We start from the raw sequence: 27,719 nt of genomic DNA, 5'->3' as shown, positions 1-27,719 counted from the left end.
ATTTTACTTGTTTGCGTTAAGTGTGTGATTCATTTAAAAAGTGACTCTTGCAACATGATTAAAATTTACTTTGATAAAAACCAACCCTGTTGGGTCATTGGATGGGTTGTGATTTATTACGCGGAGCACCTCCTCCTGAATTAAAAACGAAAAACCTGAAGTGTGTCATTTTTTGCTCAATAATAATATTATAATAATTCATATTAGCCTGGGCCAGGTCCAGTATTAGAATGTGTCGCAGTGATTCCTTTTTCGTCGTTCAATTTTCATTATTTGTGGGGGGGGGGGGGGGGCAATGATTGAGTTTCATTGTTCCAAAAGTGTTTTGTAGTGAGTGTATGTGTGTAGTTTAGGTGTGTGTGTGTGTATGTGTGTCCGTGAAAAATAATTAACAATTGGCAGCGGCGGCAGCAAACACTACATACAATGTTCTCCGTTTTTTCATCTTCTTTTTAGTTATTACATTTACACTATGTACAAAAAACAACCTATCTTCGTTGCAACGAAGAATGCACGTCAATCATAATTTACAATGACAGCCACCATCATTTCAAATCTCATCTTTTTTTCTTTAAATATACAAAAAGTGTGTATTTTGAGTGGCGATTCTCCACCGGGCGGCGTTCTCAACGCCGCCCGACGCCTCGTTCACATCTTTGGACAGAGACTAGTAAGTGAATCGTAATGATAATCATAATAATAGCCTTAATATGAGTTTCTTGTTGTGCTCCTCTTTTGCCGTTTTGTCTTTAAAAAATCATCAATCGATCATCAACTACACGCTACGCAAGTGTAAGAAGAAGTAGCACACTCACAGGAAAGACAATTGCACATAAGCTATGGACACAACATTCAAAATTATATGAGAAATTTGTTTCGGGGCACGCAACGCAATTACAGTGCTGGCACGTAGGTAGTACTCGTAGTCTATTATCAAAAAATCTTGCCGTATTTCGCGAAAATGAGGCAAAGTCACAATGAAATACGGGACTTTTGAGTGCTTGCAGTATTGGAATGTGCATGTCAACTTTAACTAATTAGAAATTATATCAGAGCAACCAACGCAAAATAAATATTAACATCACTTTGTATAACTGCTAAACCATAAAAAAATTGTGGTCCTTTTTTCAATAAGTTAATTTGTTCTCAATCTGGTTAAACTCTGATAAAATAACGATTTATAATATCACTGTGTTTTCCCAACACAAATGTAAATGAACAAAATTATCACAAAGGAATGCTTCTTACTCGGGAATATAGGCAAAACGAAATAATGCGAGAGCTAACAGAGGCCTTATAATTATCTCATTTGGACCAGTGAAAACCCACTCACACCAGTTCTCTTTTGAAATATGAAACACACATGGATTCATTTAAATTTTGACTGAAAAACTGAGCGGCGTTAACAAGAAATAATGATTCAGCGTCTCTCATTCAAAAGCTCTCCAACTGAATAAAAAACAACACCTCCACTCCAAAGGCAAGAATCATGAATAAATCTTTTAGTATAAACTGGTAACAACAGCTGCATCGAGTACAGATACGAGTCTTCATTAACCAAGTTTGCCTCATTTTGTTGCAATAATAATTTTTAGTTTGTTATAGCAATAGAAAAGTCAATGTTTGATTTGAATCGTGCCTAATGAATTACTGTGACGCTAAGTATTTATTTTTCGTTTTTTCTTTCTTTCATCATCATCATGTATTTTTTTTAATCTTAAGAAGCCATCAGCCAACGTAAACTGGATGGAATTGTAGCATTCGGACAGGATTTGTTCTTAGGCATTGCTCGCATTGTGACGTGTAGTGCTTTTGATTGCCTTGCAGCTCTGTTTTAAAACACCTTGGCAACTGAACCGACCGTCATCTCATCCCTACATACATTGTGCTGTGCAGACCCTTGATTGGTGGCAGCCAAAAAAGCTTGTTCTCGACTTAGTGTGTTTTTTTCTCTTGGAACAGAACGAGGAAACGATAAATGCAGGGGGTAGCTTAAACTGCACCATGGGAATGCACGGTGAGCCCATTTTCTTAATCTGCTTAGTTAAATGGTGCGAGGCCACCTTAGCTGCTGGTGGAGGCCATTGGCGAGACCGGCGAAATCGGGCTGCGGCTTGAGTCCCTCATGCACCCGTTCAGGGTCACCAGCACTTTGCGGGAGCCTGCGTGGTTCCGATGCTCACACAGCCAGATGCCCTGCCAGGTGCCCAGGTTCAACTTGCCGTCCGTGATGGGGATGGTCAGAGAGGAACCCAGGAAACATGCCTTTACGTGGGCCGGCTAAAATTGAAGGAGACAAACAAATTCAGGCTTAGTGAGCAGCTCCAAAGTAAAATTATAATAAGTACCATGTCGTCGGGACCCTCACAAGAATGGCGATACGGCATTCCCTGAAACAATCATCAAGGGGCAAGTTAGATTAAATTTTAAAATAAAATTGCATTTAAGAAAAATTATTTAAAAAAAATTATAATATGCAAAAAGTTTCAAATTGAAATTTGCATTAGGAAAGGATTATTGCAAAAATGTTTTTTTATTTTTTTATTCAATATTCCTATTTTCCATAACTTGTAAGATAAAATATATTAAATTATTAATAATATTATACATAAGTAATTCTGCATTGAAGGAGGAAATCTATACAATTTTTTAATTTAAAAAGAAATTGATGATCTTTTCTAAAAGGGATCAGCGCACAAATTTTTATTAGCCTCCAAGTCGCTACAAGTATTATGGTCATTTTTTAACTGTGCATTAAATACATATTTTAGTAAAATATTTATTATTATAAGAAATGTTTTAAATTTAAGTGTTTTTAAAGGGTTCACTCACTTTTACTGCATGAATGCAGATGAAAATTTAAGGGCGTGAAATTTTTTCCCTTTTAATGAGAAAAATTGTCACTGCAATTAGAGTCATAAGACTAGTGCAGAAGGCACTCTTTCCAAAAAGACCCGCAGCTAATCAGGCCAGTGCTTACCTCAGGCACTATCTTATTCAGCATCATCTCCATGTCATCCCTGCAACCAAACAAACATGATTCGTACAAATGGAACATCTCAGTGAGGCGAACCCGCAAAAATTCTAGCCCTAAGTGGCGGTTTTAATTTTAATCAATCGAATCAAGTCTCACCTGACATCAGGGTCCCAACTTTCGTTGAGTGCCAGGCTTGCGGAGGTGTGCAGAACTGCAAAAACACATAAGAAAAAGATAGGGTTAGCGAATGGTGTTGCGGTTGAGGCGCCGGGAAACGCTCACTTTGTACATGGAAGAGTCCCACGGAAAACTGGCAGAGCTCGGGGATGGGCTTAAGGATTTCGTCAGTGACCAAGTGGACACCTCGGTGCTGGGGCCGCAGGTTGATTTTGCGCTGCAGCCACGCCGAGCCCATTTGAATGTCCCTGTTGGACGAAGCCATGTTGGCGTGACCCGAAGACCGACTCAGGATGCGGCCGTTTTTGTCACTCTTGTCAACGCTAAGACCACAATCGGCGGTCGCTGAGCATGTCTGTCAACACCACCGCACTACAGACGCATTTTTGGCCTTCCAGCCGCGAGATTTGTTCCGAAAACGGGCGTCTTTCTCCACACAACCAGGCGGAATCTCGTCTTTTGGGCTGTTCTTCCAGATTCCCCGCCAGATGGCTCCACCGTCGCTGCCGTAAAATAACAAAAGCGGCGCGAAAAGCTCCTCCGACTTCTGGCGTCTTGCATTTGAAATTTGAATCCCCTGCTTTTCCGATTTTCCACGCCACGGACTGGCCTTAATGGGCGATTTGTTGCAGAGCACCGTGGAAAATGTCGCCCTGTCGCTGATCAGGGAGTTTCTATCCACCAAGGTAAAGCAAATTCTGCCGAGAACGGGTGAAATCGGGCTGTAAACTGGCCACTCGCACACAAGCAATTTTAAGAATGGAATCTTCCACGTGCGCGAATGCGGCAAAAATTGCTGTTGATGCAGTGCAGATAATCAATTCTGTGCTCCCGTACGTAAGTGACAAATAAATCATCCGTCCTTGGGCGAGACGTGTTCTAATTTGAATGAGAGAAATAGAAAGGGCCATTCAAAAATAACATTCTGCTATCATAGTAAATGTGTGGTATCGCGAATTATGAATGGTATTGATCAAACAAGCCAGAGCTGCCGCGTGCCCCCGTGGCCCGCGCAATAAAAACAATGTGACACGGCATTGTAATATATAAGGCTGCTGCGGCCCAGAGGTGGAACATCTTTGGCACACTTGTGACCAAAATTGGATTAAACTTGTCGTCGAAGGAGCGGTATGAAATATTCATCAATTAGCGTCAAGTGCCCCGTTTGCGAGAAAAGGCTTCATGCGGATTTACACACTCGGCTTTTGTTTGGCCAGCCAGTTTTGCCGCTGCGCGCCTCAAGTGCTATAAATTATAAAGTTGAAATTTAGAGCACCAACAAATGCTCTGGCATTTGATATAAATGAGGACTTGACAAAAAAATTCTTTCCTTTTCTTCGCTCTTTATTATATCATATGCAGCTAAAAATTTAAATTAATTTAAGAAAATAATTATTCTTAAGAAAAACTGATGATTCAAACAATAGAGATTTTTAAATAAACATAACATAATTTTTTTCAATAAAAAAAAAATTGTCGCAGGGCTTCCATTCTGTTCTCCTTAACATGGACGTGGAGATTCCGAGAGGTCCAAACTCAATCAGCAGCAGACATCTGTTGTCCTCATTATTGGGTCTCCAGCGACCGGCTAAGGGAGAGGGAAGCATTCTGGAAACGCTGGTCACAAAAACCCTAGGGAAAAAAGCCAGCACGCTTTTTGCAAATAAAATAAACGCATCAAACACTTACAGGGAAGAGAAGGAAATTCTGGAACTAACAGATGTCAATGAAAAAATATCACTCTCAGGTGCTAAAATTAAAATATTTCTTAAATTCTAGAGCGGTTTGAAAAAAAAATCATAATTAATTTATACCAATATAATTTTAATCAAATTGTTTTATTTATTTATTTATAGCGTCTTCACTATTAGTTTTAAATGAAATTGAAGAAGTCGATGATGATACTGAGTCAATGCCAATTAGTGAACCAAGTAGTAGATCAGAAAAATTAGGAGCAAGCAGTTGTGAAAGCGCAAGTGGAAATCAGGTTGATAAAATTGAAGTCAAGCAATCAAATATTGACGACAGCAGCTTAAGTTTAACTGATGACAATTTAAAAGAAATTGAGACTGACCTTGTAGTGACCAATTTAGCAGACAATTTTGATATTGAGGTAAAAAAATATTACAATTTTGATGAAAAATCTTTTTTACATTAAATATTTTAGCAGACTCCAGAAACAGAAGGAATCAATGAAACAGTCGACAGCTTGGAAGAAAGTTGTGATAAGATGAATTGTGAGATGGAGTCGACAACAGTTGAGAAAACAAAAGTGTCAAATGCACCTTTGCCAAAGGAAGAGAAAATAATATTCTCCCAGAAACGGCTATTGAAAGTGACAACACTGCCAGAACCAAAGTTAAAAAACGAATCTGTCAATACTCCAAGCGACACAATGGAAACTACGGTTGAAAAAGAAATGCCGGAACTGGAAAAAGAAACCGATACAGCACCTCCGCCAGAAGAAACTTGCTCTCGCCCTTTGACCCTTCCATCGGCCATGGAGCTTAAAAGCGTCCTTCTTGGAACACCTGAAGGCCAATTTTTTAAGGAATGGAAAGAGAGACAATTATTTATACCCGGCGCCGACGGTCTCCAAAATTTCGAGGTTGAACATTAAGATAAAAAATTCAAAAATCAATCATTTAATTTTTAGAATGGAATTAATGGAATTCTGGCAGTGGTTCAGGGTTTTATTTCAAAAGAGGTAACTTTCTGCAGGGTTGATAAAAAAGAGGAAGCCTTTATTCGGGCCGTGTCGGAAATCCTATGGCAGTGCGGCCAGAAGAGCAGAGCCTGTTTAGCAATGTGAATATTTATTTCAGCTATTTTTAATCAAAAATTAAAAAGATATGTATTTTCAGTTGCGGGGAAGAAGAACGTCTCGTCGGTTGCGGTCGCTACAGGAGAGACGGGATTACGGAGGCAATGATTTTGCTGCATTTCAACTCGATGGAGGACACCGCGGCAGGAGTCGAACGGCACGTGGGACAGCTGAAGGCTCCAGGTGGCCTGCTTTTGTTAGTCGCCTCCCTCGTCTTATCAAAGGGACTGTAAGTCTACACATGCTTGCAACGGCCGGATATCTCATTCACACACACACACACACACACACACACACACACACACACACACACATGCGCTCCCCAGCCGATATAATATATGAAATATACACGATTATACCTCTGTAAATAAAAAATGAACCTTTGCAGCGACGAGTTCAGGGGTCGGCCTCCATTGTTGAGCCGCGCAAATGTTTCCCTGGTCAATCTGGCCCTGACAGGAAGACTCGACATGAGGGAGGCGAAACAAAGGGCGGAGATCGGGCTTTTGTCCCTGGCGGAACACTACGGCCACATTAGGGTGCGACACGAGAGACGGCGCGCACGTGCCTATTTTTACTTTATTTCCACTTTTTTTTCCCTCGCAATTCATAATTCACGATTCGATCCAGGTGCCTTCGTGCTTGAAAACGCCGCGCTGGCCCATTTGGGTGGTGGAATTGGGACCAGATAAGTACTCGGTCATTTTGTCCGTCAACCCGAAACTGGTGGCCGACTGGAGGGCCGAACTGGCATTCCGCCTGCAGATCCTCGACGGCGACGGAATAAAAAATGCCGCGATAAGTAAAATGATTTAATAGGCCTTATCGGCCCGCGTTCGTGTTTGTATGTAAATATAATAATGTCGCAGCGACCGGAGGCGAGTTGCACGAAGAGGAAGAGAAAACTGCCTCTTATTTGGAGATGACGATCAGGACCAAGTGGAGTGGCGCTCAAATCCAATGGATTCCGAAATAATGTAGCAAAAATACTGCCAGCAAGTGATTATTTAATGTAGAATTTAGATTTTACACAATTCCTATTCATTCTAGTCAATTGAAATTTACACCTTTGTCAAACATTTACAAATAAAGTATGAAAAATTTGAATTAAACTTTTATTGAAGAGTTTATTTGAATGGTTTAATGTAAAATAAATAATAATCTTTTTAATTGTTTTACTTATTATTTGAAAATAATAACTTCCTAAAAGAAAATTTGATTTTTGAATCGATCATTTTTCAAAATTATTTTTCAGCCACGAGGCGCACAAATTATTGTTACACCTAGCAATATACACAATAAAGAGCAGACTTTCAACAAAAAACCACTAGTAAAAACTTATCAAGAAAATAAATTTATCTTCTAAAAAATTAACTATTGCTATTCAGATTTAAAAAAAAATTAATCACAAATTAGAAACAACCAAAGGTTAAAATTATTGTTTTTTTTTAAATTAAAATAATTTCATGCCACGACAGTTTCTGTCAAGTTGCTATCCTCAGGTACCATCGCCGATCTTTTCCGCATCCTGAGCGTGATCAGTGCAGCCTCAACAAAATCCGCCAGCTTTGTCCCAATGGTTCGCTCTCGCGGAATGTCTTCGATAGTCATTCCTGGTAGAAAAACTTCAGTTTAATACCAAATTTAATTACTGTGTTTCATCAAGAATCAACCTGCCAGAAGGTCGCTGGCTTTTCTGTAAGTGGCGGACCGAGCTGAGCTGACGGATCCTATTGAAATTGCCTCGGACTGCGCCACGCTCTCCGTGTCCGACTTGAACTCTGCCCTGACTCGATCGAGCGCCCTTTTCAGGTCCATCTCGTCCATATCTGCGTTTTGGATGAGCCGAAGGTGACGACGAAACTTTCTAGCGATTTTCTTGCGAACGTAATCAGCTTCGATTTCTTCCTTGGTGCGCGGAATTCGAAAACGCACGCAGCAGCATAAAAAAATTACTGCCAAAAAATTAGTTTTTACTTTTACAATTTTGATGTTAAGCGTTTATTAAGATAAAATATTATGAAAAAAAAATGACAAAAATGAAAATTTATAATAAATTTTTAGTAAAAACTAATAAATACAAATTATAAGACATATTATTTAACTTTATAGTGAAGTTTGTTTTTAATATTAATTAAAAAACTAATTAATTTAATATCTCTACCATACATACCATTTAATTAAAAAAATAGAGCAATAAAATTTCAATTTTAGCATTTAATATTTAATTAAATTACCGATAAAAGCAAAGGCAGCAGTAACCCCAGACACAACTTGCCAAACCTTGAACTGGCCGATGGCCGGCATGTCGAGCCATTCCGGAGTGTCGCTGGACAGAGCGGTGCTCACCTGACGTTAATGACAAACAAATAAATAAATAACGAGCGGTAGACTTGTTGTCTTTTTGGTAGGAAAACTCACGGACGGGGTTGACGAGGAGATTGTCGGTGTGCAAACACGCGGCGCCATCGTTACAACAAAACTGGACTGGCAAGTGCATTTTTTGGAGGTTGCAACCACACCCAGCACTACTTGTTGGTCACGCGATGCAGAAGGGTGTGGTGCCCCGTGAGCAAGGGTGGCTCGGGGTGAAGGTTAATTCGCGCCGAGATTTATGTTTTCACTCCGAGCATAATAATTATATGACATTTCGGACGAGGCGTGTAGAATCAAAAAACGAAATCAACGGAGGTGTAAATCCTCTATATCTGCTTTATTTATTTTGCCTCGGGCATTATTTTTCACTTAACGCGTCGATTTGCGGACAAAAGGCTTTGATTCGAGATCATTGGCACGAGATTGCTCCAAATTCGTTCGCGCTGATAATTTTCCCACTTGCTAGAAGAAAGAAAGAAAGCACCGACAAAAAAGTTTGAGCAGCGCGTTGGTGCGGAAAGTTAGCCGCCGCTGTCACCATATCGTACCGCAGGGAAAGTGCGAGCAGCTCCACTTTATATAAAAGCCCGCAGTCACCAACTCATCACAAACCACCATCATGCACTCCAAAAAGGTTAGACCCTGGATTTTAAACTTTTACACGTTTTACTAATTCAAATTCAACAGATTTTGATTGCGTTCTGCGTACTGGCCGTTGTGGCCATCGCCAAGGCCCAGGGACTAGCCGAAGAGGACATGGATGACACCCAGCATGTAAGATTTTACTTGATTTTAATTAATTTTTTTTAAAATATTTGAAATTTAAATGAAATTTTGATTTTAAATTTTGCACTGAATTTATTTCAAATTTTTAATTCAGGAGGGCGACGGTCGATATGCACGAGCTGCGTATCACCATGAGGGCGGAAGTGGAGGCGGTGGTGGAGGCAGTGGTGGAAGTGGCGGTGGATCTCCAAACGGCGGCCACGACGACGAAGTCGAGTACGGAGCACACACCGGCGAGAAAGGTGCTTTCGAGTGGCACGCACACTACCCAGTTGGACATCACTGATCCAAAATCATTTTTAAAATTATGATCTCATTTTCCAGTTTTTGTTGCCTGATAATTAAACTTAAAAAAATTCTCCCTGCATTTGGATGTTTTACTTTCAATAATCAAATAAGAATAAGTTTAAGTGACATTACATTCTTTTATTTTTTTATTTAATATATCACAAATAACTTGAGTTAGCAACTACTTTAAATCAGTTACTCAAATTTACTCAACGGAGAATCCCTGTCACGACACACTACACATGATGATATTATACAAAAATAGTGCCCAAATGTAAAAATTAACCTAAAAACGTTGCTGCGTGCAAGCAGAAGTAAGCGACGTGGGATAATTAATATGAGACTGGTTCGGTAACCTGAATGATAAATAGTGCCAAAAATTGATATAATAGCAAGTTAAAATTAGGTAAAATCATGATAGTGAAGAAATACAATACAGACGCCTCGTTTCAGTCGAGCGTGCCCCACAAGGGCTGCGTGTGCGCTTGATTAAGGTAGAACTAATTTTTTTCACTGACCGTGGGATGGTTGGGGGACAGCACCGGAGGCTTCTGGCAAGCCTGCCAGTGTTCTCGCTGGGCCTTCCAGTTTTCTGTTAGCTTCTTCTTTGCTTCCTGGTTGCTGGCCTTTTCCAAAAGCTTCTGCAGGGTGGTGTAAACGCCGACTGCACTGATCAGGCCAAAGTCGAAAAGCGAGGACATGTGCACAACGAAGTTTCGGAAAAGGTTCTTGGCAATGATTTCCTCACCCTTGACCTCGATGAACATGTCAACGGCCAAAGGGATCTGGCAGTCACCAACATAGCTGAAATTCAATAATAATCAAAATATGAATTTACCAAACAGAGAAAATTAAATTACCCTTGTTTCATGACATGCAGATTCCACATTTTCATGAGCTCTTTTTCGCCTTCATTGACATCTGTGAATTCGTCAATCATCATCGTTGTCTTCTTCTGCAGCCAAGGCGGGTCGTATTCTTCCTCGGAGTCTTCGTCCATTTCCTTAGGAAAAATCGGTAGGCAAGTCTCGGTATGGTGATACAGTCTGTAAACATTATTAATACTTGTATAATAAAAAGAACATAATTAAATAAGAGCAAAATTTGATAAAAATAAATAAATCATGATAACAATTTCTAACCTTCAATTCAAAAGAATTTAAAGGTTACAAACAGGATGCAAAAACAAAATAAAAGTACCGATTGTGGCCAGTGGTGAAAGACCTTTGGTTTTCAAAGTCAGGATCATCTGGCTCCAGGAACTCCATCATATTCTGCGCTTGTCTTTTTGGTCTGCACACCAGCACATTGGTGATGCTGGTCCTCCTCACTGGACCGTCACGGCTGAATGCCAGACCAGGAGGCTGTGCAATCACATCAATGGCGTTGCCGGAATAAGAGCCATCAAAGTACTCGTTAATGCACACGTCGATCCTTGTTGCATCAGGAAGCGGCTGCAATTTAACATCAAATTAACAATTTATGAAAAATTGAAAATTAAACTTCTTACGACATAAGTGAAACAGAAGCGGGGATGGTTGAGTTTCAAGTGTTTCAGCAGGGCATACAGCGAGCCGCAGTTTAAGGAGCACCAAGGGCAGTGGAGGTCGTCACAAGCTTCTGTTTGCTGACGGCTGTTGTTATTGTAAAGGAACTGGTAAACTATTTGCAACTTTTGTCCTTCTTTCTTCTTGTTACTAGAGGCACTTGCGTTTATCTGTCCGTCTGTCGTAAAAATGTGTGGTTTGTAAAAATGATAATTTCTGGCATTTCTGGTTGTTGATCACTACCTGAAGTTGGGGTGTCGTTCTCTTTGTCTCCGGTGCTCTCTGTTGAAGGGGAGGATTCAAGCATCCGTGGCCTTTCGACCATTCCACTGCTAGCCTCACTTGCCCAGTTAAGACGAAACTTTACAACAGGACCTGATCTAAAAAGCTCTAGCTGGCCAGACCCCTAAACAATCAAAATTATGCTTCAAATTTTTTGAAAATATATATCACAATAAACTCATTAAATTTTTAAGCAAGAATAAAAAAAATCAATAACCATTCGATTTGGAGATCCAGATTTTACATTCAAACCCTGCATTCAAATTTGTTATTTAAACATTTTCAATCAATTATTATTTAAGTACCAGTGCCGAACGCAGTCTGATACATGTAGGCCTTCCAGGGTCCAATAAGACGACCCACTTTTGAATTCTCCCTTTCTTTTCATTAATTATCAACAGGTTATTAAAATCCAAAGCCAATCCAACTAACCTTATTAAGCTCCACAGGAACTTCCAAAGCATTGTCCCACGTGTTGACCCTGCCTTTGGACGTCCGGGTGGGCACTTCAAATTTCTTCAAGGCCAACTCGTAATCACCAGCCACTAAATTGCAGTGATTGTTTTTGTCGAAGAGCAAAAGTTCAGCTGTGTAAATGTTTTCGTCGTCCCTTCGGCGCCTCTTCGCTGCAGGCTCTATTATATAACCAAATATCAAATTAGTCACTTCAAAATCAAGTTGATGGAAAGCTTAGGACACATTAAAAATTTAGATAAAAAAAATAATATTAAAATAATTTGTATAAAAAACTGACCTCCATTTTCCATCTCGACGGGCAGTTGAGGCATGTTGAGCGCCTTAAGCATTAGATTAAACGACTTGGCCAGGTTGTTGTTGGATCTTGTGAAAGAATCGGTTGGAATGGACACTGTTGGCGCCTGTGTTGGAGGGTGCTCCTCGCTGGGATTGAGAGGCACCTGGCTTTCTCCTAGCACCACCTGAAGACTCGGACACGTCACATCTTTCCTCTTCTTGTGGCACACCTTGTGCAAAATTGTCTCCAGATTTACCGGTTCACAATCACCATTTACTAAAAAAATTTACAATTAAAATTTTTGATTTAATACCTTGCATAGAAAATTAAAATTTTGAATTAAAAGTCGGCACATGAAAACTTAAATTGGTTTTGGCCCATCACAGATGTAATGAGCAATTTGATTATCCTCACATTTTTTATCATAGATCCCGAGGAAGGTGATGGTCATGAAGTCTGCCATTGGGGCTGCTTCCTTCTTCTTGTTGGCTACCACCTGGGCCAAGATGTTGTTCACCTTGAAGTCCTTGCGGCCCTTGTGTGAGCGAGACATCCGCGACTTCATAAACGACAGCGTCCTCGGCAGGAAAATCGCCTGCAATCAAAATAGAAAAAGAGTCAAATTCGCTAAAACTAGGGTTTTTGCGTGCGAGGAACTCACCGAGAGCTGGCTGCGGGTCTTGAGGAACCGGTAGATCTGCGTGGGCTCTGAAAGCAAGGCCATATTCAATTAAATCGTGTTTTGGGTCAATTAGGGCCCGTCTTTCAGGGCGCTACTCACTCTCGAAGGCCTGCAGGAACAGCTCGTGGTTCATCTGGTCCATCTGGACGCTCTTGGCCGCGCTATCATTGTCCTTGTCCCGCTTTTTCGGAGGCATGTTTGCTGAAAAGACAGAATTTCGGACGCTCCTTGCCCCACTCGCAAACAAAAACTTTTGCCGTCTGTCTGGTCGACAGCGCCGGCGGGAACAGCGGCAACGCACGAACTGACGGACGCTCACCTAACTGACGTCACAAACGGCGCCAAACTGGATCAGCATTAGAGGAACTTTTTCTTTTTTTTTTCTTTTTGGATTAAATATATATATATAAATTAATTATGTATAATGTAATATTTCCATAAACCGTCCTTGAGGCATCACCAATTTTCCACAAATTTTGGTATAAAAAATTCGTGTCGCTGTCCATTTTTTATATTGCAATGTCCAAATTGATAAAATAAAAATTAATAGTGCATTTTGTTTATCTCAAATCAGGTGTTCCGCAGGGGTCAACCTGAGTCCCAAAAGTAATTTGCATTAAATTGGGCTAAAATGAAAAAATTTAAACGATGGTGCACCATTTGAATTTTTTTTTAGAAATTCATCTTCTTATTTGGCTGATTTGAAACGCGATTGTTGATTCAAATTTTTAAAAGCACACACAAAATAAATTCAAAAGTTGGATTGTTGGAACCGCGTCGATTGTTGAAACACTTTTTCACCGTTCAAAACGTTGAGCCTCAAATTTTTGAATTTTTTTCGCAGAATCAAATACTTTCAACATGGATCAAAACATCGCCGCGCCGGCCGCCCAAATCAACCGCGTGAGTTGCTGTTTTTCCCATATTTTGCATATAAGTCTCTAAAATTGTGCTCGCAAAGAGAGACGTGTGTGATTGCGAACCTTGAAAAAAATCTTTGATAAAATTCGCAGCGCTTCTTGAGAACAGTTGGCCTGAAACCAAAGACTTTGCGTCTCTTGAAAAGAAAGAATCGTGCCCCGGCAGCTTGGGAGTTGAAGCGGATCCCAAAAATGGAGCTCCAGCAAATCCTGAAACAAAATGGCCAGACAATGAAGACCTGCTGGAGTAAGAATTTTTTGAAAAGTATACTATTTTGTATTTATTTTTGAAACTGCGCAGACAAAAGCAGGTTGTCGGAGGTGGTCTGCCTGTTTCTGGCCAACGTTGACAGGATCAACGCGCCCCCGCCCGTGGAGGCGGCACCGGCTGAGCAACCGACCTGCTTTGTATGCCGCAATGACCAGCCCGAGTTCTACTTCATCCGGTGCGGGCACGTCGGTATTTGCGGCGGTTGCCGCGACCTCCTCGTTGGACATCACTGGGACCGACGTTGCCCAATGTGTCGGCTGCCGCACCGACTGGAACAAGTGCAGCCTCTGAATATGCTTTAATTTCAGCAGACACAGCCAAAGATCGCGAAGTTTCACAAGATTATTTTGTTATTAATATAAAAAATGTTTTTTTTTTTTGTGTGGAAAAATTGATAATTTTTTAATATCAGATGAAACATAATAAACAAAATAAATAATGTGGTAAGAAGTTAAAACAGTCCATTAAATTGCTGCCAATGTATAGGTATAGAAAATCTTTTTACGGACGATATATTGATTTGAACAAAATTCTTTATAAAGAATCCATTCCAAAGTAACCAATTGCATTTTGGTAGCAAATTTTCGAATTATATTGACTGTATGACATATTTTCTAAATTCATTTAATTTAATATTTGCTAACGTGCAGTCAAATCTGATTTTATTCTATATTAAAAATTATTTATAAAAATATATTTTGTTAAAAAAAAAAACAAGTTTGTAGCTATCTGAAAAAAGTCGGTGAGTAAATTTATTGTAGATGCATATAATGCTTCCTACTTAAGTTTCCTGCTTAAACAACAAAACAAATAAAAATTTGCAAATTGGAGGTGTCAAAGCGAGGGGCATCGCGGCGCAGCGTGTGTCGAGCAGGTTGCATAAGCGTGCGCCTGTGCAGGCGGCGATCTGCTCCGCTGGTTGCTCGCCTCTCTTTTGCTCGTCGACACTCAACGCGGCATATCATATACGGACGTGAACAAGCCGCCTGTGTGTCGAGTGGTCCTTGTTGCAGTCAAGATGATTACCCCGGAGCAAGGGTCGTGATGGAGAAGAGCAGCACCCCGGCCGGCCGGGCAGGTGAGTTGCAACTTTTCGTGTTTGCCTTGATCTGAGGAGCAAAAATGTGCGTTTCGTTCAAAATTTTCAACAACGTTGGGGATGCTGGAGAGAAAGCAGGGTGTGCGTTTCCTCGTCCCCGCTGGAGCCGAGTTGCACGGGATATTGATCGCCAGCATCTCTCGCTCGCGCACCAGATGCGATTTCGTTTGGGGTAACAAGTTGGGAGAGAATTATTGTTCCTTTCCTTTGCAAAAGGGAACATAGAAGACTAGGGTTGGTTTTGGTGATTAATTTGACATCGAGATTGGTAGTTTGCTCGTCTTTGTTTGGATTAGCGGCACAGTGCGGAACGCCTTTGGTAAATTTTACGCCGACTCGATTAAAGGTCAAGTGCTCTGGAGTTGACTAGTGTAATTTTTTTTTATACAAAATTGTAAATGTCAGCAAGTTGAAAAGTCGACATATAAAAAAGTAAAAAAATATTTTGATATGACAAATCTTGTTACTATTTATTACGTTCAGGACTTTTTAAATTTAAATTAAATCTGGCTAAAAATAGCTCCATAAAATATAGATTATTGGGCAAGATACAAACGAAACCTAACAAACTAGTATAAATAAAATTTCTTGATAAAAAATTATGGGTGTGATTTCTCTTTGCTATTAAAATAAAGAACTTAAAATAACTAAATTTCCTTTTATTGTAAAAGAGCATTGGCTGCATTGGAATATTTTCTGTTATCACTTTTTATCCGCCACATCAGTCACAGTAGCAGTAAAGTTTAGCTACCCAATCGTCGACACACCTTGATTGCGAACCGTATCTGTTAACCCTGCTGACGGTGTCGGCTACCTCATATTTAAGCACATTGTTGCGACCGCGGTGACGATAAGCCCTCACAGCCCCTTCCAGCAAGGCTCCACCAGGACTCGTCTCCACCGTCATGGCGTAATCTCGCAGTCCTGAAGTCTCTTCTTTCGGCCCATTTTCCGGCGCAAGTCCGACTCGGGCCTCCACAACCCGCAACTGAATACAATTTTTAATCAAAATATAAATTGCCACTGCATGCGAAATTTTCAAACCAAGGTTAGTTGCCGGCACTGAGGGTGTGGATTTAAGAACTTCTCGTTGATGTGCTCCACAAGGGCAAGTGCTGCGGTTTGCAGGTCAGGGTCATCTAGCGACAGGGGTTGATAGGTGAGACAGGCGCACCAGTGGCGCGGAATGTGCGCCGCTGAGCAATTCCTCCACTCAGGAATTCTAAGAAACATGCTCATTCCTCTAGGCTATTTTTTAATAAAAAAAATAATAGTAATAAAATATTTTGTTTTCGGTTTTACCAAAATATTCTCTTGGTCCAATTCTCTTTGGCGAGTAGCAAGTTCATTTCTATTGAGGGTGTTGGCAGGATCAATGAGGTCTTTCAGGGTGAAGTGCAGATCATAAGGGGTAGTCAAACGGGCGTGAGCGTTCTGCTTGAAATTGGCAATCGCCTCCGGAAATTGAGATTCAAACCAGGGCGGAAAAATGAATGACAAAAACGGGAGGCGCTCTTCTAGACGTCCCTATTTAAATTTAGAAAGTTACTTTAATCCACATAATTGAATATATTATTTTTACTTGTGGATGAAGACGAAAGTCTCCAGTCCTGACGCCGTGGTCACTGAGCACCACTAGCACCGTCCTCTTCAGGTCGCCGCGGGCCCTGAGGTTTTCGATGGTGGTTGACACGGGCTCATCCGCCAGTGCTGCCATGTTGAGGCCGTCGTGGGTCAAACTGGTTGCCCACACGAAAGCAAAGTACCTTTGCAGGGCAAAGCGGCTGGCGAATTTCTGTGCGTAGTTGAAGAGCACCGACATCTGCGACCGAGGCCCTTGACAAAGTACGCAGTTGTCTGCATGCGTGTGTCCGACTTCCTCCTCGGCGGCAATGAATAGGGGTCGGGGGTAGTAATCGGTTGGTGGCTCAGCAAAACCTCCTTTCTAAAATAATATTGGAGATATTTTTTTTTATTCTTTCAAAACCTTTAATAGATGTTTTTTTCGATTAAAATGTTATTTACACAAAATTTATATATCATTTCATATTTTATTAAATTTCTATTGATTATTTTGTCGGTATTTTGCGAACCTGAAAGTTAAAAGTTGTGAGATGCGTGCATTCCTCCGCCAGCATTGTTCGGAAACCCATTTCAGAGAATGTGCGCCATAAAAAGGGACACTCGTCAAACTTTTCCATGTACGCTTTTGAAGCTTCGGGCCAGCCGCAAACTTCGTTTAACTCTTCCACGGACTGTCCGATCAACACTGGGACCAAGTTAGGGAATGTGTTGTCGGCAACTTTGTTGTAGCCCAAAAGAGTCACGGCAGACATTTCATTGAGAATTCGAATTGTTTTAGGCCACAGGCGCTCAGCATTCAGCCTGGAGACGGAGTCGATTCCCAAAATGAGCACACTTACCTTTAAAAACAATTATAATTCAATATTTGAATTTTCTTCATACATATACCATATTATAAATCTTAAATAATAATTTTCTTGTTCTAAAGACCATTAAAATTGATAAATGTGCTATTTTTTTTTAATAATTATTAACAAATTCTTTTTTGTTAATTTAGTTAATTGATTAAATCTCACTTCATTTGGTCTTTTCGGCATTCCATTGCACCTGTCCTCCACCTCGCTCTTCACTGGTACAAAAAACCTGTAGTCAACGTACTCGTCGTTGACCCATTCTTCATCCTTGCCTGGTTTTTTGCATGAAATCCGAACAAACTCAGGCACGTCGTCGCCCCTGATCTCCATCGCGCTCTCCGGCATCAAAAGCTCGTCCATCGGTCGGCAATCTTCGCTGAATCTACAAGTTGCATCCTTTATATCACTGCTAACAGTTGCACTTTTTCAAGTACTTTATATTGCCGTCGTCCTTGGACCTTCTGATAATGTGCCTGTAGCAGCATTCTAGACCTTTGGGAGGTTTTGAGGGCACAGAACTCTTCTCAACGTAATCCTCGTCCAGTGCTCTCGAAACACGATAATTACCTCGCCTAGGTACCCAAATTATTTATATTTCTTTCAAATTAACAGATCAATTTTTACCATTATTTTTGCTACCAATTTATACTAAAAAATAAGACAATAATTTTAATCCAACATACTTTTTGGAGCAAACTAAAGGTTCGGGTTGTTTGACGTACTCCCTTGCGCTGGCCGAAAACGCTTTCAGGTCCAAGATTTGACAGCCGCTCGCATCAACAATGAATTTCTCTACAGCGTCCTTTTTCTTCGTCACTTGATTCCTGACCGTCATTGTTCGTGCCCTCTCGAGGGCGTTGAGCAGAAACCCCAAGACTACAAAAAACCCCAGCAGAGCTGCGAACTGCTTTCGTTGGCCCCGCAGCATAATTGCAACTGAAAGCATTTTCTTTGCGCTTCATACACGCGGAGCGAGGTCATCGGTGCTTATCCCGTCAACCTTTGACACACGATATTAGCTGAACATTGCAAAAATTTTGATTAATTATAAATCAACGTGTTTCTTGATTAACCTACTTCATGTAAAATAATATAATTTTAAATTCCTCTGAAAGTTAGGAAGTCTAAAAAAGCATTTTATTTCTAATTTTTTATTCAAATCAATCAAATAAATTCCAAAGTAATTTATTTCTTGTTAAATTTATCAAAAATACATCATACAAATTAATCAAAAATACATCAAAGCAAATGATATAATTCATACATATTGAATAGCGCAATAATTACTAGAAAAAAATTGAATTTCATAAATATAGCAATAAAAATTGAAAGGAAAAATTAACATACAATTTTGTTGTTAACAATTTATTTGTTTTTCAAACGGGTTTCCTTAATCCTTAATGTTCTTTGTACTATGCTGCTTTTTTATGTTTTGATTACTTTATTAGTGCACAATATAAACTTATAATATTCTACACGGAACGAGGAAATTCGGTTATCACTTTTTTTAAAGATCAAATAAAAATTGAAACACTGAATGGCCGGAAGTCTTTCAGAAAAGCACACAGAAACATCATTCATATTGGTAACATAGATCCCTTTCCAAACTTTACTTAAATTGATGTTACTCAAACTCTCAAGTACTGTTTTGCAATATCGCAGGATTTTCAGTCATACGCACTTAAGCCCACACACTGCGAGCGCTCCAAATTCATGCGCGCGCTCTTGATAAAATAAGCAAAACCCCGTTCTCGTCAAGCACTACTCTCATATCTACACTAGTTCGTCTTCAATATGTCAGCAACGGAAATGGGCTCGACTGAATACTCAATATTAAAATGCGAATATCCAGAACATTTCTCTGAAAATCGCAATTACTTTGTGTCGACAGGAATGCCTGGCTGTCGGAAATGGTTCTTCGGGATGATGATTTTTGGCGCCGGAGCAGTCGTTTACCTGCTGCAGGGGTCCCCGAGCGATATCAGCAGAGAGATGGAGCAAATCTACACACACTCGGAAGCTGCAATAATTTCCATCACAAATGGTTGGTTCATTGAATTAATAGATAATAATAAGAAATCTATAAAAAAATATTGATTTTTTTTTTATTAATTTGAAATTACTTTTTAGAGACTGACTCTCCACCGAAAAGTAGCCTATTGTACGCACAAGACAACGCAACTCTAGGAATTTACCTAATAAATACTGAAGGTTGCAAAATTCCTGATATGCCCGTTAAAAACTCTATGATTTCCAAATTCACTAAAGATGTGCAACCAACGCCAGAGGTAATATTTTCATATATTTTATAAAAAATATCAACTAATTTTTTTTTAGTGTGACAAGGACTGGTGGCCGCTGCATGGTAAAACAAAAGCCAGAGGGCCAGCTTTGGTGCAAAGCGATCTGGATTCGTTGTACCTGGGTTCTTTAGCCAAAAATTTGAGTTGCTGCTACCGACCGTTCACCAGGGCAACACCTGGGACGCCTGGGGTTGACAACAAAGCCATGTAATTTTATGAAATAATTCACTGAAAATATAACAGGAATTTCTATTATTATATTATTTGAAAAATATTTATTGCTTTATTTTTCTTTTAAATATTGAACTTTCTACAAAATTTTAAATTATTTTATGATTAATTAACAAAAGTTTATTAAATTAATATTATTTTTAGCTACAGCAAAGAATGCATTCCTTTCAAAAACCGAGACCGCGTGAGTGACAATTATGAATTTGTGAGGGTAGAGTGCTACAACTCATCAAAGCGACCCGACTTGGTCTACAAAGACTTTCACGCTTTTGTTCCTCTTAAGCGCAACGTCGAAGAGCGATGTACTGATTCTGATTCAAGTAGAAACCAAGTAATTTCTTTAATTTTATAATAGATGGGAGCAATTAATCAGAAAATTAATTTTCTTCGAAGATAAGTGTAGCTGTCCTGGGCATTGACTCAGTGTCCCGCCTCAACATGCACAGGGAACTGCCGCTGACCTTGCAGACCCTTCAAATGGCAGGGGCAGTCCCTTTGCTGGGCTACAACAAAGTGGCAGACAACACGTTTCCGAACTTGATGCCTCTCCTCACTGGCATCAGCGAGTCGGACCTAATCAAGGGCTGCCCTTGGCCGGGCCCTGACCACGTGCTGGACGCGTGTCCTTTCATTTGGAAGGAGTATGCAATTGCAGGATACAGGACGGTCTATGCCGAGGACTGCACCTGGATGACCACTTTTAACTACGCCAAGTCGGGGTTCCTACACCAGCCCACTGATTATTACGCCCGACCATTCCTACAAGTAAAAATTTTTTTTTTAATTATTTCAAATAAAAATTTAAAAACAAAATATGATTGTGTAATATTTTTTTGTAATAGAATACTGAGGAACAAATCGGTCACCTAAAAAAGTGGAACGTCAAGCTCTGCTCTGGACCAAGGCTGACCATTAACAACATCCTTAGCTATGCTCAAAAAGTGTCTCAGAGATTTGAAAGTTCCAACTGGTTTGGACTCTTTTGGTCCAATTCAGTATCACACGATGTCTTGACCATGCCACACATCGGCGATAAAGCGTTTTCTTCGCTTGTGTCAAAGATCGACTTCAATCGAACGGCCCTTGTGTTCATCAGCGACCACGGAATGAGATGGGGACCAATTCGGGACACATATCAGGTTTGTGAAGGAATTTTTAATCAATAAAATTAATTGAGAACTAATATTTGTGCGCAGGGATGGCTGGAAAGCTGTCTGCCAGCCGCCTTTGTTGTGCTGCCTCCATGGTTTGAAACAGAATACCCTGAAGCAGTAAAGAACCTGCGGCTAAATGGCGCTGCAAGACTGACCACACCGTTTGACCTCCATGCAACCCTTCGAGATCTCATCAATCCAGACAAAAGTTTGCTCAACCCTTCCATCACTGCAAAGGGCATCAGCCTTTTTAGACCAATACCCGAAAACAGGACTTGCGAATCGGCCAGTATTCCAGAAACTTACTGCACATGTCAAGTTATTATGAAATAATTTCAATTAAAAATTAAATTATAACAAAAAATATTTCAGGCAAGTAAACCGTTGGAAACACGAAGTGTGCCCGACAAAGCAATCGAGGCGATTCTTGCAACTCTGAACTCGGCACTCATGTCAGCTCCCGAGTGCGCGCCTCTGACTCTGAAATATATCATTTCGGCTAGAGTGATGGGCCAACACCACTTGCAGTTGACATTGCAAACGCAACCTGGAGACGGCCACTTCCAGGGCACTGTGAGCAAAGTAGCTGATGGCCGCTTTGAAGTTCAAGGACCAATTTCAAGAATGAATCAATACGGAAACTCGAGTTGGTGCGTCAGCTCTTATCTTTTAAAGCCTGTGTGTTACTGCTTGTAAATAAGTGGAAAAAACTGCATACTAAAATGGAACCACTCAGGGTCTTCCGAAAATAAAATGTTTTTTTAAAAAAACTATTTAGTCTATGAGGCTGTTCTCTAAAATTAATATTTTTGTACGTAGATATGTCCACGCTTATCAATGATAATTTGAAAAGAAAACATGGCGTTTCATTTAAATTACATAAAAACTGACTTACTTTTATTGTGCTTATAACTAACAAGAAGAAGAGCCTTTAATCAACCATCAGTCGTGGCGCAATATTCATGGACATCAACTCTTGGAACAGCAGCTTGGCCGCATACGGCAGACGGACTTGCGAGATCTGCAACAAAACTTGTCAAAAACAAGTCAAATATATATTTTGATAAATCAAACCTGTGTCTTATTTTTGCATCCCTTGCATTCGAAGGTGTTGTTCCTCAGGTTGGCGATGGCTATTATTCCGCAGAAATTGCACACATGAATGCGGTAGGGGTCGGACACCTCGAACAGCCTCTCTCGCAAAAACTGGGCTGCTCCGTGCGAAATTTGACAATCTCGCTCCATCTCTCCGAAACGCAGACCTCCGTCGCGCGCCCTACCCTCCATGGGCTGACGCACCAGAATCTGAACCGGACCTCTGGCTCTCGAGTGGATCTTGTCGTCGACCATGTGCTTCAAACGCTGGTAGTAAGTGGGGCCAAGGAAAATTTGGGCCTGGAGTTTGCGTCCTGTGTGGCCGTTATACATGATTTCGTTTCCTCTCAATTGGTAGCCGTACTCATTGAGCAAGGACGAAATTTTCTGCACGTTGACAGCGTCGTTGAAGGGCGTGGCGTCACCAATTTCACCTCTGTTAGCAGAGACCTTAAAAAATCCAAAATAAATTAAAGGAGTTTTTTAAAAACCAAAATAATTACCTTGCCCTGGAGACACTCGATCAAGTGACCGATTGTCATACGAGAGGGGATGGCGTGGGGGTTGATGATAATGTCGGGTGTGAGGCCTTCACAAGTGAAAAGCATGTCCTCCTGTCTGTACTGAATTCCACATGTTCCCTTCTGTCCATGCCGAGAGGCAAATTTGTCCCCGATTTGAGGGATGCGGACGGAGCGCACCCTGATCTTGCTGAATTTGTATCCCTCCGAGTTGAGGGTGATCATGACTTGGTCAACAATTCCAGTTTCACTGTTTCTTAGGAAGGTGCTCGCGTCTCGCTTGGTGTATCGTCTTGTCGTGCCTTCCAACTCATCATCGTTTTCAGGCAAAGTGATGGTCTTGCCGATGATTACGTCGTCACCAGACACTCGAATGCCGGGGGCAATAATACCATCGTCATCCAATTTGTCATAAATTGCATTTCGCATTCCCTAGAATAAGAAATTTATCACATAAAATTTCAATTAATTTTTCTTTTCATTTACCTGGCAAGTAGCTCTGTTTGGCTTTTCAAACTGCTCTTCCTGGTCTCCTATCCTCTTTGATTCTTGGTCTTTGTAAGAGCGGTAGAAGATGGATCGGAAAAAGCCTCTCTCAACAGCAGAGGCGTTCATAATGACAGAATCTTCCTGATTATAACCAGTGTAGCAGGCGATGGCAACCACCGAGTTGATACCAGCGGGCAATTCTCGGAACCGAAGGTACTCCATGGAACGTGTTGTTACAAGAGGCTTCTGAGGGTAGTAAAGGACGTGGGCCAAAGTGTCCATCCTGACATGGAAGTTTGTGATGTAGACGCCCATAGCTTGCTTACCCATGGCACTCTGAATAACAGAACAGAATTTTATTGGTTAAAATTTCAAATCTTTACTTGAAGACCAGGTGCCAAATATCAACTAAAGAAACTGTATGCGCACCTGGTATGTGTTACGAGGACTCTGATTGTGATCAGGGAATGGAATGATGGAGGCGCAAACACCCAAGATCATGGCTGGATGGATTTCACAGTGAGTGTAAGTGCTACAGTAGGCATTTTCCTTCTCGGAGTTCAAATCCTCAGGGGACATAGCAATCATGACCGTTTCCTCTTCTAAAGTATCAATGTACTCAACCACACCGCTCGAAACCAAATACTGCCAACTAAAGCAAGGAAAAACTTGATTTATATATAAAAAAAAATTAAATCAGATAAATTACCCATAGTTATTGTAATCTCTGTCCTTGAGCATATCAATGTGTCTTTTTTTTAGGAGCAAGTTGCCATTTTCGACGATCAAAAGAGGTCGACAGATTCGTCCTGCGTCAGTGTAGATCCTGATCTCCCTATCTCTAATGTCGCGAATCATGGACACCTCAGACACAATGATGTCCATCTGACGTCTCAGCTTCCTCAGCGTAGCCATCAGCTGTTCAGGGTCTCTGTGAATGCCGACCCAGCAGCCGTTGACAAAAATCTTGGTTGCATCCAAGATGGCCGAAGGTGCTATTTCCTCCAAGTTCTCCATGCTCCATTCCTCCAAGAACTCAAGAATTGGCGATGGTTGGGAGCCGACCGAGATGTAAGCCATCAGGGCCAGATTCTTCACCAACCCGACAGCAGCACCTTCGGGAGTTTCGGCCGGACAAATCATGCCCCAAAGGGTGTTGTGCAACTGACGAGGTTTGGCAAGTTTGCCGTCTCGACCAATAGGCGAGTTAACACGACGAAGATGAGAAAGGGTGGAGGCAAAGGTCAGTCGATTCAACACCTGGGACACTCCAGCTCTGGCCTGATGGGCCTTCTTTTGGTCACCCCAGTTTCCTGTGGCCAGCGAGTATCTCAAGCCGTCAGTGATGATTTTGGTTTTGATGGCAAGCTCCAGATTGAAATCTTTTCCGCGGTCAATGAACTTTTGAGAGTACATTCTGACTTCCTTCAGCAAGTTTTTGAAAAGTCTGAAAGTTAAGAAGTTGTTTAAGGTGATGATTTATTATAATTGCTAATGCCATTACCCTCTGAAGAGGAAGGCTAGAAGAGGGCCAGCAAGATCAAGTCTCTTGTTTCCGTAGTGATCTCTGTCATCCAACTCTCTTCTGCTCAGAGCAGCCAATAGAAGGCGGTGGACCATGTAACTGCACACAAAATAAATTTCAGAAACATCAAAATTAAAATATTCTACGCAAATACCCTAAAAAGTACGCCTTTTTTGTTTCACAGAAGTCCGACACACCAACGTGAGGAAGCATTTCTTTCTGCAGAATTTCTCTCGCATACTTGATTCTCTTTTCTCTCGTTACACCTGGCCTGGCACCTCTTGCTCCGATAAAGTTAAGGGCAACGTTTTGTTCTTGGATTACAAAAGCTTCATCCAAAGATGGCTTGACCATTTCCATCATTTCTGGATCGTCAAAGTCATAGATGATGTGCTCCAGAATATCTCGATCGGCCACAAATCCCAGGGCACGGAAGACAATCATGATTGGGATTTCCTGCTTGATGTATGGGAGAATTGCAATGATCCTCTGACCAATGGCCGACTTCTTAATGCTCTGTAAAATATTTCTATCTTTTAAAAAGATCTATTTCATTTTTTCATAAAATACCTGTCCACTTCGGGCCATCATGTTAACCCAGAGTGTGGATGTTGGTCTTGAGCTGTGTTCTTGGCAAGAGCGAATTTCTGCCTTGTATGCAAACTTGCCATCTTTCATTGCAAAAACGTAAACTGTGTTGGTAGCCATTTTCTCTTGAGCGATGAGCACCTGAATAAAAATTTCAATTTGAAAACTATAGGATTAATTGTTGACAAATTTACTTTTTCAGATCCGTTGATGATGAAATAACCGCCAGGGTCAAGAGGACATTCGTTCAACTCAGTCAAATCTCGATCAGTTAAGCCATTGAGAAGACAGTATGTAGATCTCAACATAATTGGAATTTTTCCTGAACGAATATTGAAAAATGTGAATTTCAAGATAAATTTGGCTTAATTAGGAAGTGTTACCAATAAACGTCTTTTGGTGCTGCGTCTCAATTGGTTCCTCGTCTTCTTTGACAACTGTTTTAGTGATGTCCACATACAAAGGGGCTGAGTAAGTTAAGTTTCTAAGCCGAGCCTCATTGGGCATCATAGGTGAAGGGGCTCCATCCTTTTCCCAATGTGTTGGTTTCGATAAGTAAATTTGTTCAAATCTCAACAAATATTTTGGCTGAAAATACGATTTTAGTTGAGGAAATGACACATAATCTAATAATAATTAATTTACAGGTGTTTCAATTTCTCCTGAGGTGTGCTGCGCTTCTGCTTGGAGCTCGATCTGAGGAGAGTCTTCGACAATACGTTGGACAGACATCTGAATGAACTCATCGAAGGAGTCGAGCTGCTGCCTCACAAGGCCTTTTTCATCAAAGTATGCGTTGATGACAATCCAGCAAGCTTCTTGCCAAAGTTCGGACGAAATTTCTTCGTTGTCTTCGTCCGCATCCATGGGTTCTGCAAAGCAAAATTAAATCAATTTTGAGCACCCGGCAACCGGTCGTGTGTGAATCAAGTTAAGAAGCCAAATTACCGTCGTCCAGGTCGAAAGATCGGTCCATTTTGACGTAGGGGTTGTTACTCAAGCGATCAAAAGTGCACTAAAAGTGCAGCGACCCTTAGAGAGGGTCAAAATAGGCAATTTTATCACAAATAGAAGCAACCAGACCGCGACCCAAACAAAAGCTTGTTATTGAAATGAAAACGCAACGCATCACACGAGCTCTATATACTGAGCATGCGCGTCACGCGCCGAAATGTTAATCAAAGCAATTTAACGCGAAAGATGCGTGGGTGCGTGTAAAGATTTTGAATGACTCATAACAGCCATAACAGATTGTTGTTTCGCACATAAATGTCATAAATTACAATAATTACATGCATGCATTTAGTATTTACCCGGATATCCGACATTATCACGCGAAAACACATGAAAAATTTTTCCAATTTTTTTATGTTTTCTATTTTTTACAAGAAAAGGCAGAAGATGATAAATTTTATGAATTAATATTTTCCTAAAACACAAGTCAAGATGTCGCATATTGTCTATTGTCTCATATTATATGACTGAACTAAAACATGACCACAGAATATAAAAGAATAATTAAACTTTCATTTTTCATAATCAAATTTATTACTTTTAAAATAATTATGTAAAATATCATGCATACATTAGCGTAAATATTAAGTCCGAAAAATAATTGATTCATAGTTGTTGCCTACTAATTAGAGTCCTTAAATAATTATTTAAGGACTCTACTACTAATTATACTGAACTTGAGCTTTAAAAATAATTTCAAAATACAAGTCGATTTAGTAAAAATAATGTTTTCAAAAAAATTAGATACGCATTGTGAAATTTCGTTTAAAAGATTTTTAAAATTCCTAGAAAATGATAAAATTGCATTTCATTTTTTTTTATCAAATTGCAATATATTATACCGCTCATCACCGTTCATGAAACTTCGTACGTGGAGGAGGAGAAGGACTGTTACTTACGATAGTGTCGCTCTGTATCAACAACACACAATATAAATCAAATCTTTTTCTTCACTCACTCTGGAAACGCTATACGTAAAACATAAAACAAAAATGCGGAAAAATGATTTTGAATATTCTAAATATCTTCCTGATTATTTAACGTCGTTTTTATCATTATTATCGTCTTTTGCAGTATCCTACACATTTTCAAACTTTAATTTTACATTTACATGGATGCTAGTCTGGATACTCTTTTACACTGCTCTAGCACAATAAATTTTAAAAACTGCACACAATTGCACATTTTTCATTCAAGTTTTTATTATAATGTTTTTTTTTTAAATTTAAATTAAACACAACTAATTAAATTTTTTAACAATTCCATGACTCGCCATGTTTGTAAATTATGCAACTCCTTTCCTCATTGTTTATTATGTTATCTGATAAAATGAAAAAAAAAACCCGAATGGATAACAGCATTAATTGATAATTTATTA

General features: G+C 40.2%; 8 protein-coding genes across 12 annotated transcripts; 3 read left to right on the top strand and 5 right to left on the bottom strand.

The window, feature by feature from the left end:
- Positions 1-353: 353 nt before the first annotated feature.
- On the bottom strand, positions 354-3,631 carry LOC132197432 (UPF0047 protein YjbQ). Its single transcript, XM_059620722.1, has 5 exons — positions 3,260-3,631; positions 3,134-3,188; positions 2,981-3,020; positions 2,349-2,390; positions 354-2,280 (listed from the first exon to the last, which is right to left on the bottom strand). The coding sequence occupies exons 1-5, from the start codon at positions 3,417-3,419 to the stop codon at positions 2,065-2,067; spliced, it is 513 nt and encodes a 170-aa protein (XP_059476705.1). The 5' UTR covers positions 3,420-3,631; the 3' UTR covers positions 354-2,064.
- On the top strand, positions 3,573-7,056 carry LOC132197430 (probable ubiquitin carboxyl-terminal hydrolase MINDY-4). Of its 2 annotated transcripts, none has more exons than XM_059620719.1 (9): positions 3,573-3,840; positions 4,637-4,901; positions 5,011-5,267; positions 5,325-5,762; positions 5,811-5,962; positions 6,019-6,207; positions 6,367-6,517; positions 6,609-6,780; positions 6,848-7,056. In XM_059620719.1, exons 1-9 carry the CDS (start codon positions 3,769-3,771, stop codon positions 6,952-6,954), a joined length of 1,803 nt encoding a protein of 600 aa, XP_059476702.1. In that variant the 5' UTR covers positions 3,573-3,768; the 3' UTR covers positions 6,955-7,056. The 2 variants fall into 2 exon arrangements, with proteins under 2 accessions (XP_059476702.1, XP_059476701.1); XM_059620718.1 differs by having other exon boundaries at positions 5,322-5,762.
- Positions 6,991-8,518, bottom strand: LOC132197431 (uncharacterized). Its single transcript, XM_059620720.1, has 4 exons — positions 8,400-8,518; positions 8,216-8,327; positions 7,652-7,933; positions 6,991-7,591 (listed from the first exon to the last, which is right to left on the bottom strand). Exons 1-4 carry the CDS (start codon positions 8,445-8,447, stop codon positions 7,443-7,445), a joined length of 591 nt encoding a protein of 196 aa, XP_059476703.1. The 5' UTR covers positions 8,448-8,518; the 3' UTR covers positions 6,991-7,442.
- A 65-nt stretch (positions 8,519-8,583) lies between these two features.
- LOC132196633 (uncharacterized) lies at positions 8,584-9,536 on the top strand. The gene is made up of 3 exons (XM_059619420.1): positions 8,584-8,988; positions 9,042-9,128; positions 9,235-9,536. The coding sequence occupies exons 1-3, from the start codon at positions 8,974-8,976 to the stop codon at positions 9,424-9,426; spliced, it is 294 nt and encodes a 97-aa protein (XP_059475403.1). The 5' UTR covers positions 8,584-8,973; the 3' UTR covers positions 9,427-9,536.
- A 9-nt stretch (positions 9,537-9,545) lies between these two features.
- Positions 9,546-12,950, bottom strand: LOC132196632 (polycomb protein SUZ12). The gene is made up of 10 exons (XM_059619419.1): positions 12,793-12,950; positions 12,673-12,719; positions 12,426-12,606; positions 12,012-12,287; positions 11,690-11,892; positions 11,219-11,381; positions 10,939-11,153; positions 10,629-10,882; positions 10,289-10,474; positions 9,546-10,232 (listed from the first exon to the last, which is right to left on the bottom strand). The coding sequence occupies exons 1-10, from the start codon at positions 12,887-12,889 to the stop codon at positions 9,929-9,931; spliced, it is 1,926 nt and encodes a 641-aa protein (XP_059475402.1). The 5' UTR covers positions 12,890-12,950; the 3' UTR covers positions 9,546-9,928.
- Positions 12,951-14,837: 1,887 nt separating this feature from the next.
- On the top strand, positions 14,838-22,158 carry LOC132196829 (uncharacterized). 2 transcript variants are annotated; one of them, XM_059619738.1, is made up of 9 exons: positions 14,838-14,962; positions 19,313-19,465; positions 19,552-19,709; positions 19,759-19,931; positions 20,100-20,286; positions 20,349-20,720; positions 20,798-21,094; positions 21,152-21,427; positions 21,482-22,158. In XM_059619738.1, exons 1-9 carry the CDS (start codon positions 14,929-14,931, stop codon positions 21,803-21,805), a joined length of 1,974 nt encoding a protein of 657 aa, XP_059475721.1. In that variant the 5' UTR covers positions 14,838-14,928; the 3' UTR covers positions 21,806-22,158. The 2 variants fall into 2 exon arrangements, with proteins under 2 accessions (XP_059475721.1, XP_059475720.1); XM_059619737.1 differs by lacking the exon at positions 14,838-14,962 and having other exon boundaries at positions 19,201-19,465.
- On the bottom strand, positions 15,623-18,351 carry LOC132196652 (uncharacterized). The gene is made up of 8 exons (XM_059619445.1): positions 18,105-18,351; positions 17,856-17,993; positions 17,584-17,803; positions 17,077-17,406; positions 16,566-16,928; positions 16,286-16,510; positions 16,028-16,231; positions 15,623-15,971 (listed from the first exon to the last, which is right to left on the bottom strand). Exons 1-8 carry the CDS (start codon positions 18,347-18,349, stop codon positions 15,705-15,707), a joined length of 1,992 nt encoding a protein of 663 aa, XP_059475428.1. The 5' UTR covers positions 18,350-18,351; the 3' UTR covers positions 15,623-15,704.
- On the bottom strand, positions 19,423-26,441 carry LOC132196828 (DNA-directed RNA polymerase II subunit RPB2). 3 transcript variants are annotated; one of them, XM_059619735.1, is made up of 14 exons: positions 26,276-26,441; positions 25,973-26,199; positions 25,711-25,915; positions 25,522-25,649; positions 25,310-25,468; positions 24,894-25,255; positions 24,719-24,838; positions 23,924-24,661; positions 23,644-23,866; positions 23,212-23,550; positions 22,708-23,157; positions 22,184-22,654; positions 22,005-22,130; positions 19,423-19,441 (listed from the first exon to the last, which is right to left on the bottom strand). In XM_059619735.1, exons 1-13 carry the CDS (start codon positions 26,301-26,303, stop codon positions 22,041-22,043), a joined length of 3,540 nt encoding a protein of 1,179 aa, XP_059475718.1. In that variant the 5' UTR covers positions 26,304-26,441; the 3' UTR covers positions 19,423-19,441; positions 22,005-22,040. The 3 variants fall into 3 exon arrangements, with proteins under 3 accessions (XP_059475718.1, XP_059475717.1, XP_059475716.1); XM_059619734.1 differs by lacking the exon at positions 19,423-19,441 and adding an exon at positions 20,124-20,714; XM_059619733.1 differs by lacking the exon at positions 19,423-19,441 and having other exon boundaries at positions 21,974-22,130.
- Positions 26,442-27,719: the final 1,278 nt, after the last annotated feature.

Source organism: Neocloeon triangulifer, unplaced genomic scaffold (assembly GCF_031216515.1).
Source record: "Neocloeon triangulifer isolate White Clay Creek 2 clone unplaced genomic scaffold, ASM3121651v1 ptg000012l, whole genome shotgun sequence".
Taxonomy (NCBI): Eukaryota; Metazoa; Arthropoda; class Insecta; order Ephemeroptera; family Baetidae; genus Neocloeon; species Neocloeon triangulifer.
This window is presented reverse-complemented; position numbering and strand designations above follow the sequence as displayed.

What these genes read in the sequence shown, in the direction of transcription:
- LOC132197432 (XM_059620722.1), bottom strand. Translation starts at nt 3,419, where the DNA reads ATGGCTTCGTCCAACAGGGACATTCAAATGGGCTCGGCGTGGCTGCAG. An exon ending in GGGACTCTTCCATGTACAAA is followed by an intron (nt 3,189 to 3,259) that starts GTGAGCGTTTCC and finishes GTGTTTTTGCAG; the next exon opens with TTCTGCACACCTCCGCAAGC. An exon ending in GTGAGGGTCCCGACGACATG is followed by an intron (nt 2,281 to 2,348) that starts GTACTTATTATA and finishes CTTCAATTTTAG; the next exon opens with CCGGCCCACGTAAAGGCATG.
- LOC132197430 (XM_059620718.1), top strand. Translation starts at nt 3,769, where the DNA reads ATGGGCGATTTGTTGCAGAGCACCGTGGAAAATGTCGCCCTGTCGCTG. An exon ending in AGCAGAGCCTGTTTAGCAAT is followed by an intron (nt 5,963 to 6,018) that starts GTGAATATTTAT and finishes ATGTATTTTCAG; the next exon opens with TTGCGGGGAAGAAGAACGTC. An exon ending in CTCGTCTTATCAAAGGGACT is followed by an intron (nt 6,208 to 6,366) that starts GTAAGTCTACAC and finishes GAACCTTTGCAG; the next exon opens with CGACGAGTTCAGGGGTCGGC.
- LOC132197431 (XM_059620720.1), bottom strand. Translation starts at nt 8,447, where the DNA reads ATGGCGCCGCGTGTTTGCACACCGACAATCTCCTCGTCAACCCCGTCC. An exon ending in TGCTGCCTTTGCTTTTATCG is followed by an intron (nt 7,934 to 8,215) that starts GTAATTTAATTA and finishes ATTTTTTGGCAG; the next exon opens with TAATTTTTTTATGCTGCTGC. An exon ending in AGCCAGCGACCTTCTGGCAG is followed by an intron (nt 7,592 to 7,651) that starts GTTGATTCTTGA and finishes TTTTTCTACCAG; the next exon opens with GAATGACTATCGAAGACATT.
- LOC132196633 (XM_059619420.1), top strand. An exon ending in ACATGGATGACACCCAGCAT is followed by an intron (nt 9,129 to 9,234) that starts GTAAGATTTTAC and finishes TTTTTAATTCAG; the next exon opens with GAGGGCGACGGTCGATATGC.
- LOC132196632 (XM_059619419.1), bottom strand. Translation starts at nt 12,889, where the DNA reads ATGCCTCCGAAAAAGCGGGACAAGGACAATGATAGCGCGGCCAAGAGC. An exon ending in CGTCGAGATGGAAAATGGAG is followed by an intron (nt 11,893 to 12,011) that starts GTCAGTTTTTTA and finishes GTTATATAATAG; the next exon opens with AGCCTGCAGCGAAGAGGCGC. An exon ending in GCTTCTGTTTCACTTATGTC is followed by an intron (nt 10,883 to 10,938) that starts GTAAGAAGTTTA and finishes GTTAAATTGCAG; the next exon opens with CCGCTTCCTGATGCAACAAG.
- LOC132196652 (XM_059619445.1), bottom strand. Translation starts at nt 18,349, where the DNA reads ATGCTGCGGGGCCAACGAAAGCAGTTCGCAGCTCTGCTGGGGTTTTTT. An exon ending in CCTTTAGTTTGCTCCAAAAA is followed by an intron (nt 17,994 to 18,104) that starts GTATGTTGGATT and finishes TTGGGTACCTAG; the next exon opens with GCGAGGTAATTATCGTGTTT. An exon ending in TGGACCAAGAGAATATTTTG is followed by an intron (nt 16,232 to 16,285) that starts GTAAAACCGAAA and finishes ATTAAAAAATAG; the next exon opens with CCTAGAGGAATGAGCATGTT.
- LOC132196829 (XM_059619737.1), top strand. Translation starts at nt 19,216, where the DNA reads ATGTCAGCAACGGAAATGGGCTCGACTGAATACTCAATATTAAAATGC. An exon ending in AATAATTTCCATCACAAATG is followed by an intron (nt 19,466 to 19,551) that starts GTTGGTTCATTG and finishes ATTACTTTTTAG; the next exon opens with AGACTGACTCTCCACCGAAA. An exon ending in CTGATTCAAGTAGAAACCAA is followed by an intron (nt 20,287 to 20,348) that starts GTAATTTCTTTA and finishes TTTTCTTCGAAG; the next exon opens with ATAAGTGTAGCTGTCCTGGG.
- LOC132196828 (XM_059619735.1), bottom strand. Translation starts at nt 26,303, where the DNA reads ATGGACCGATCTTTCGACCTGGACGACG. An exon ending in ATCTTTCGACCTGGACGACG is followed by an intron (nt 26,200 to 26,275) that starts GTAATTTGGCTT and finishes TTTGCTTTGCAG; the next exon opens with AACCCATGGATGCGGACGAA. An exon ending in GATGCAAAAATAAGACACAG is followed by an intron (nt 22,131 to 22,183) that starts GTTTGATTTATC and finishes GTTTTGTTGCAG; the next exon opens with ATCTCGCAAGTCCGTCTGCC.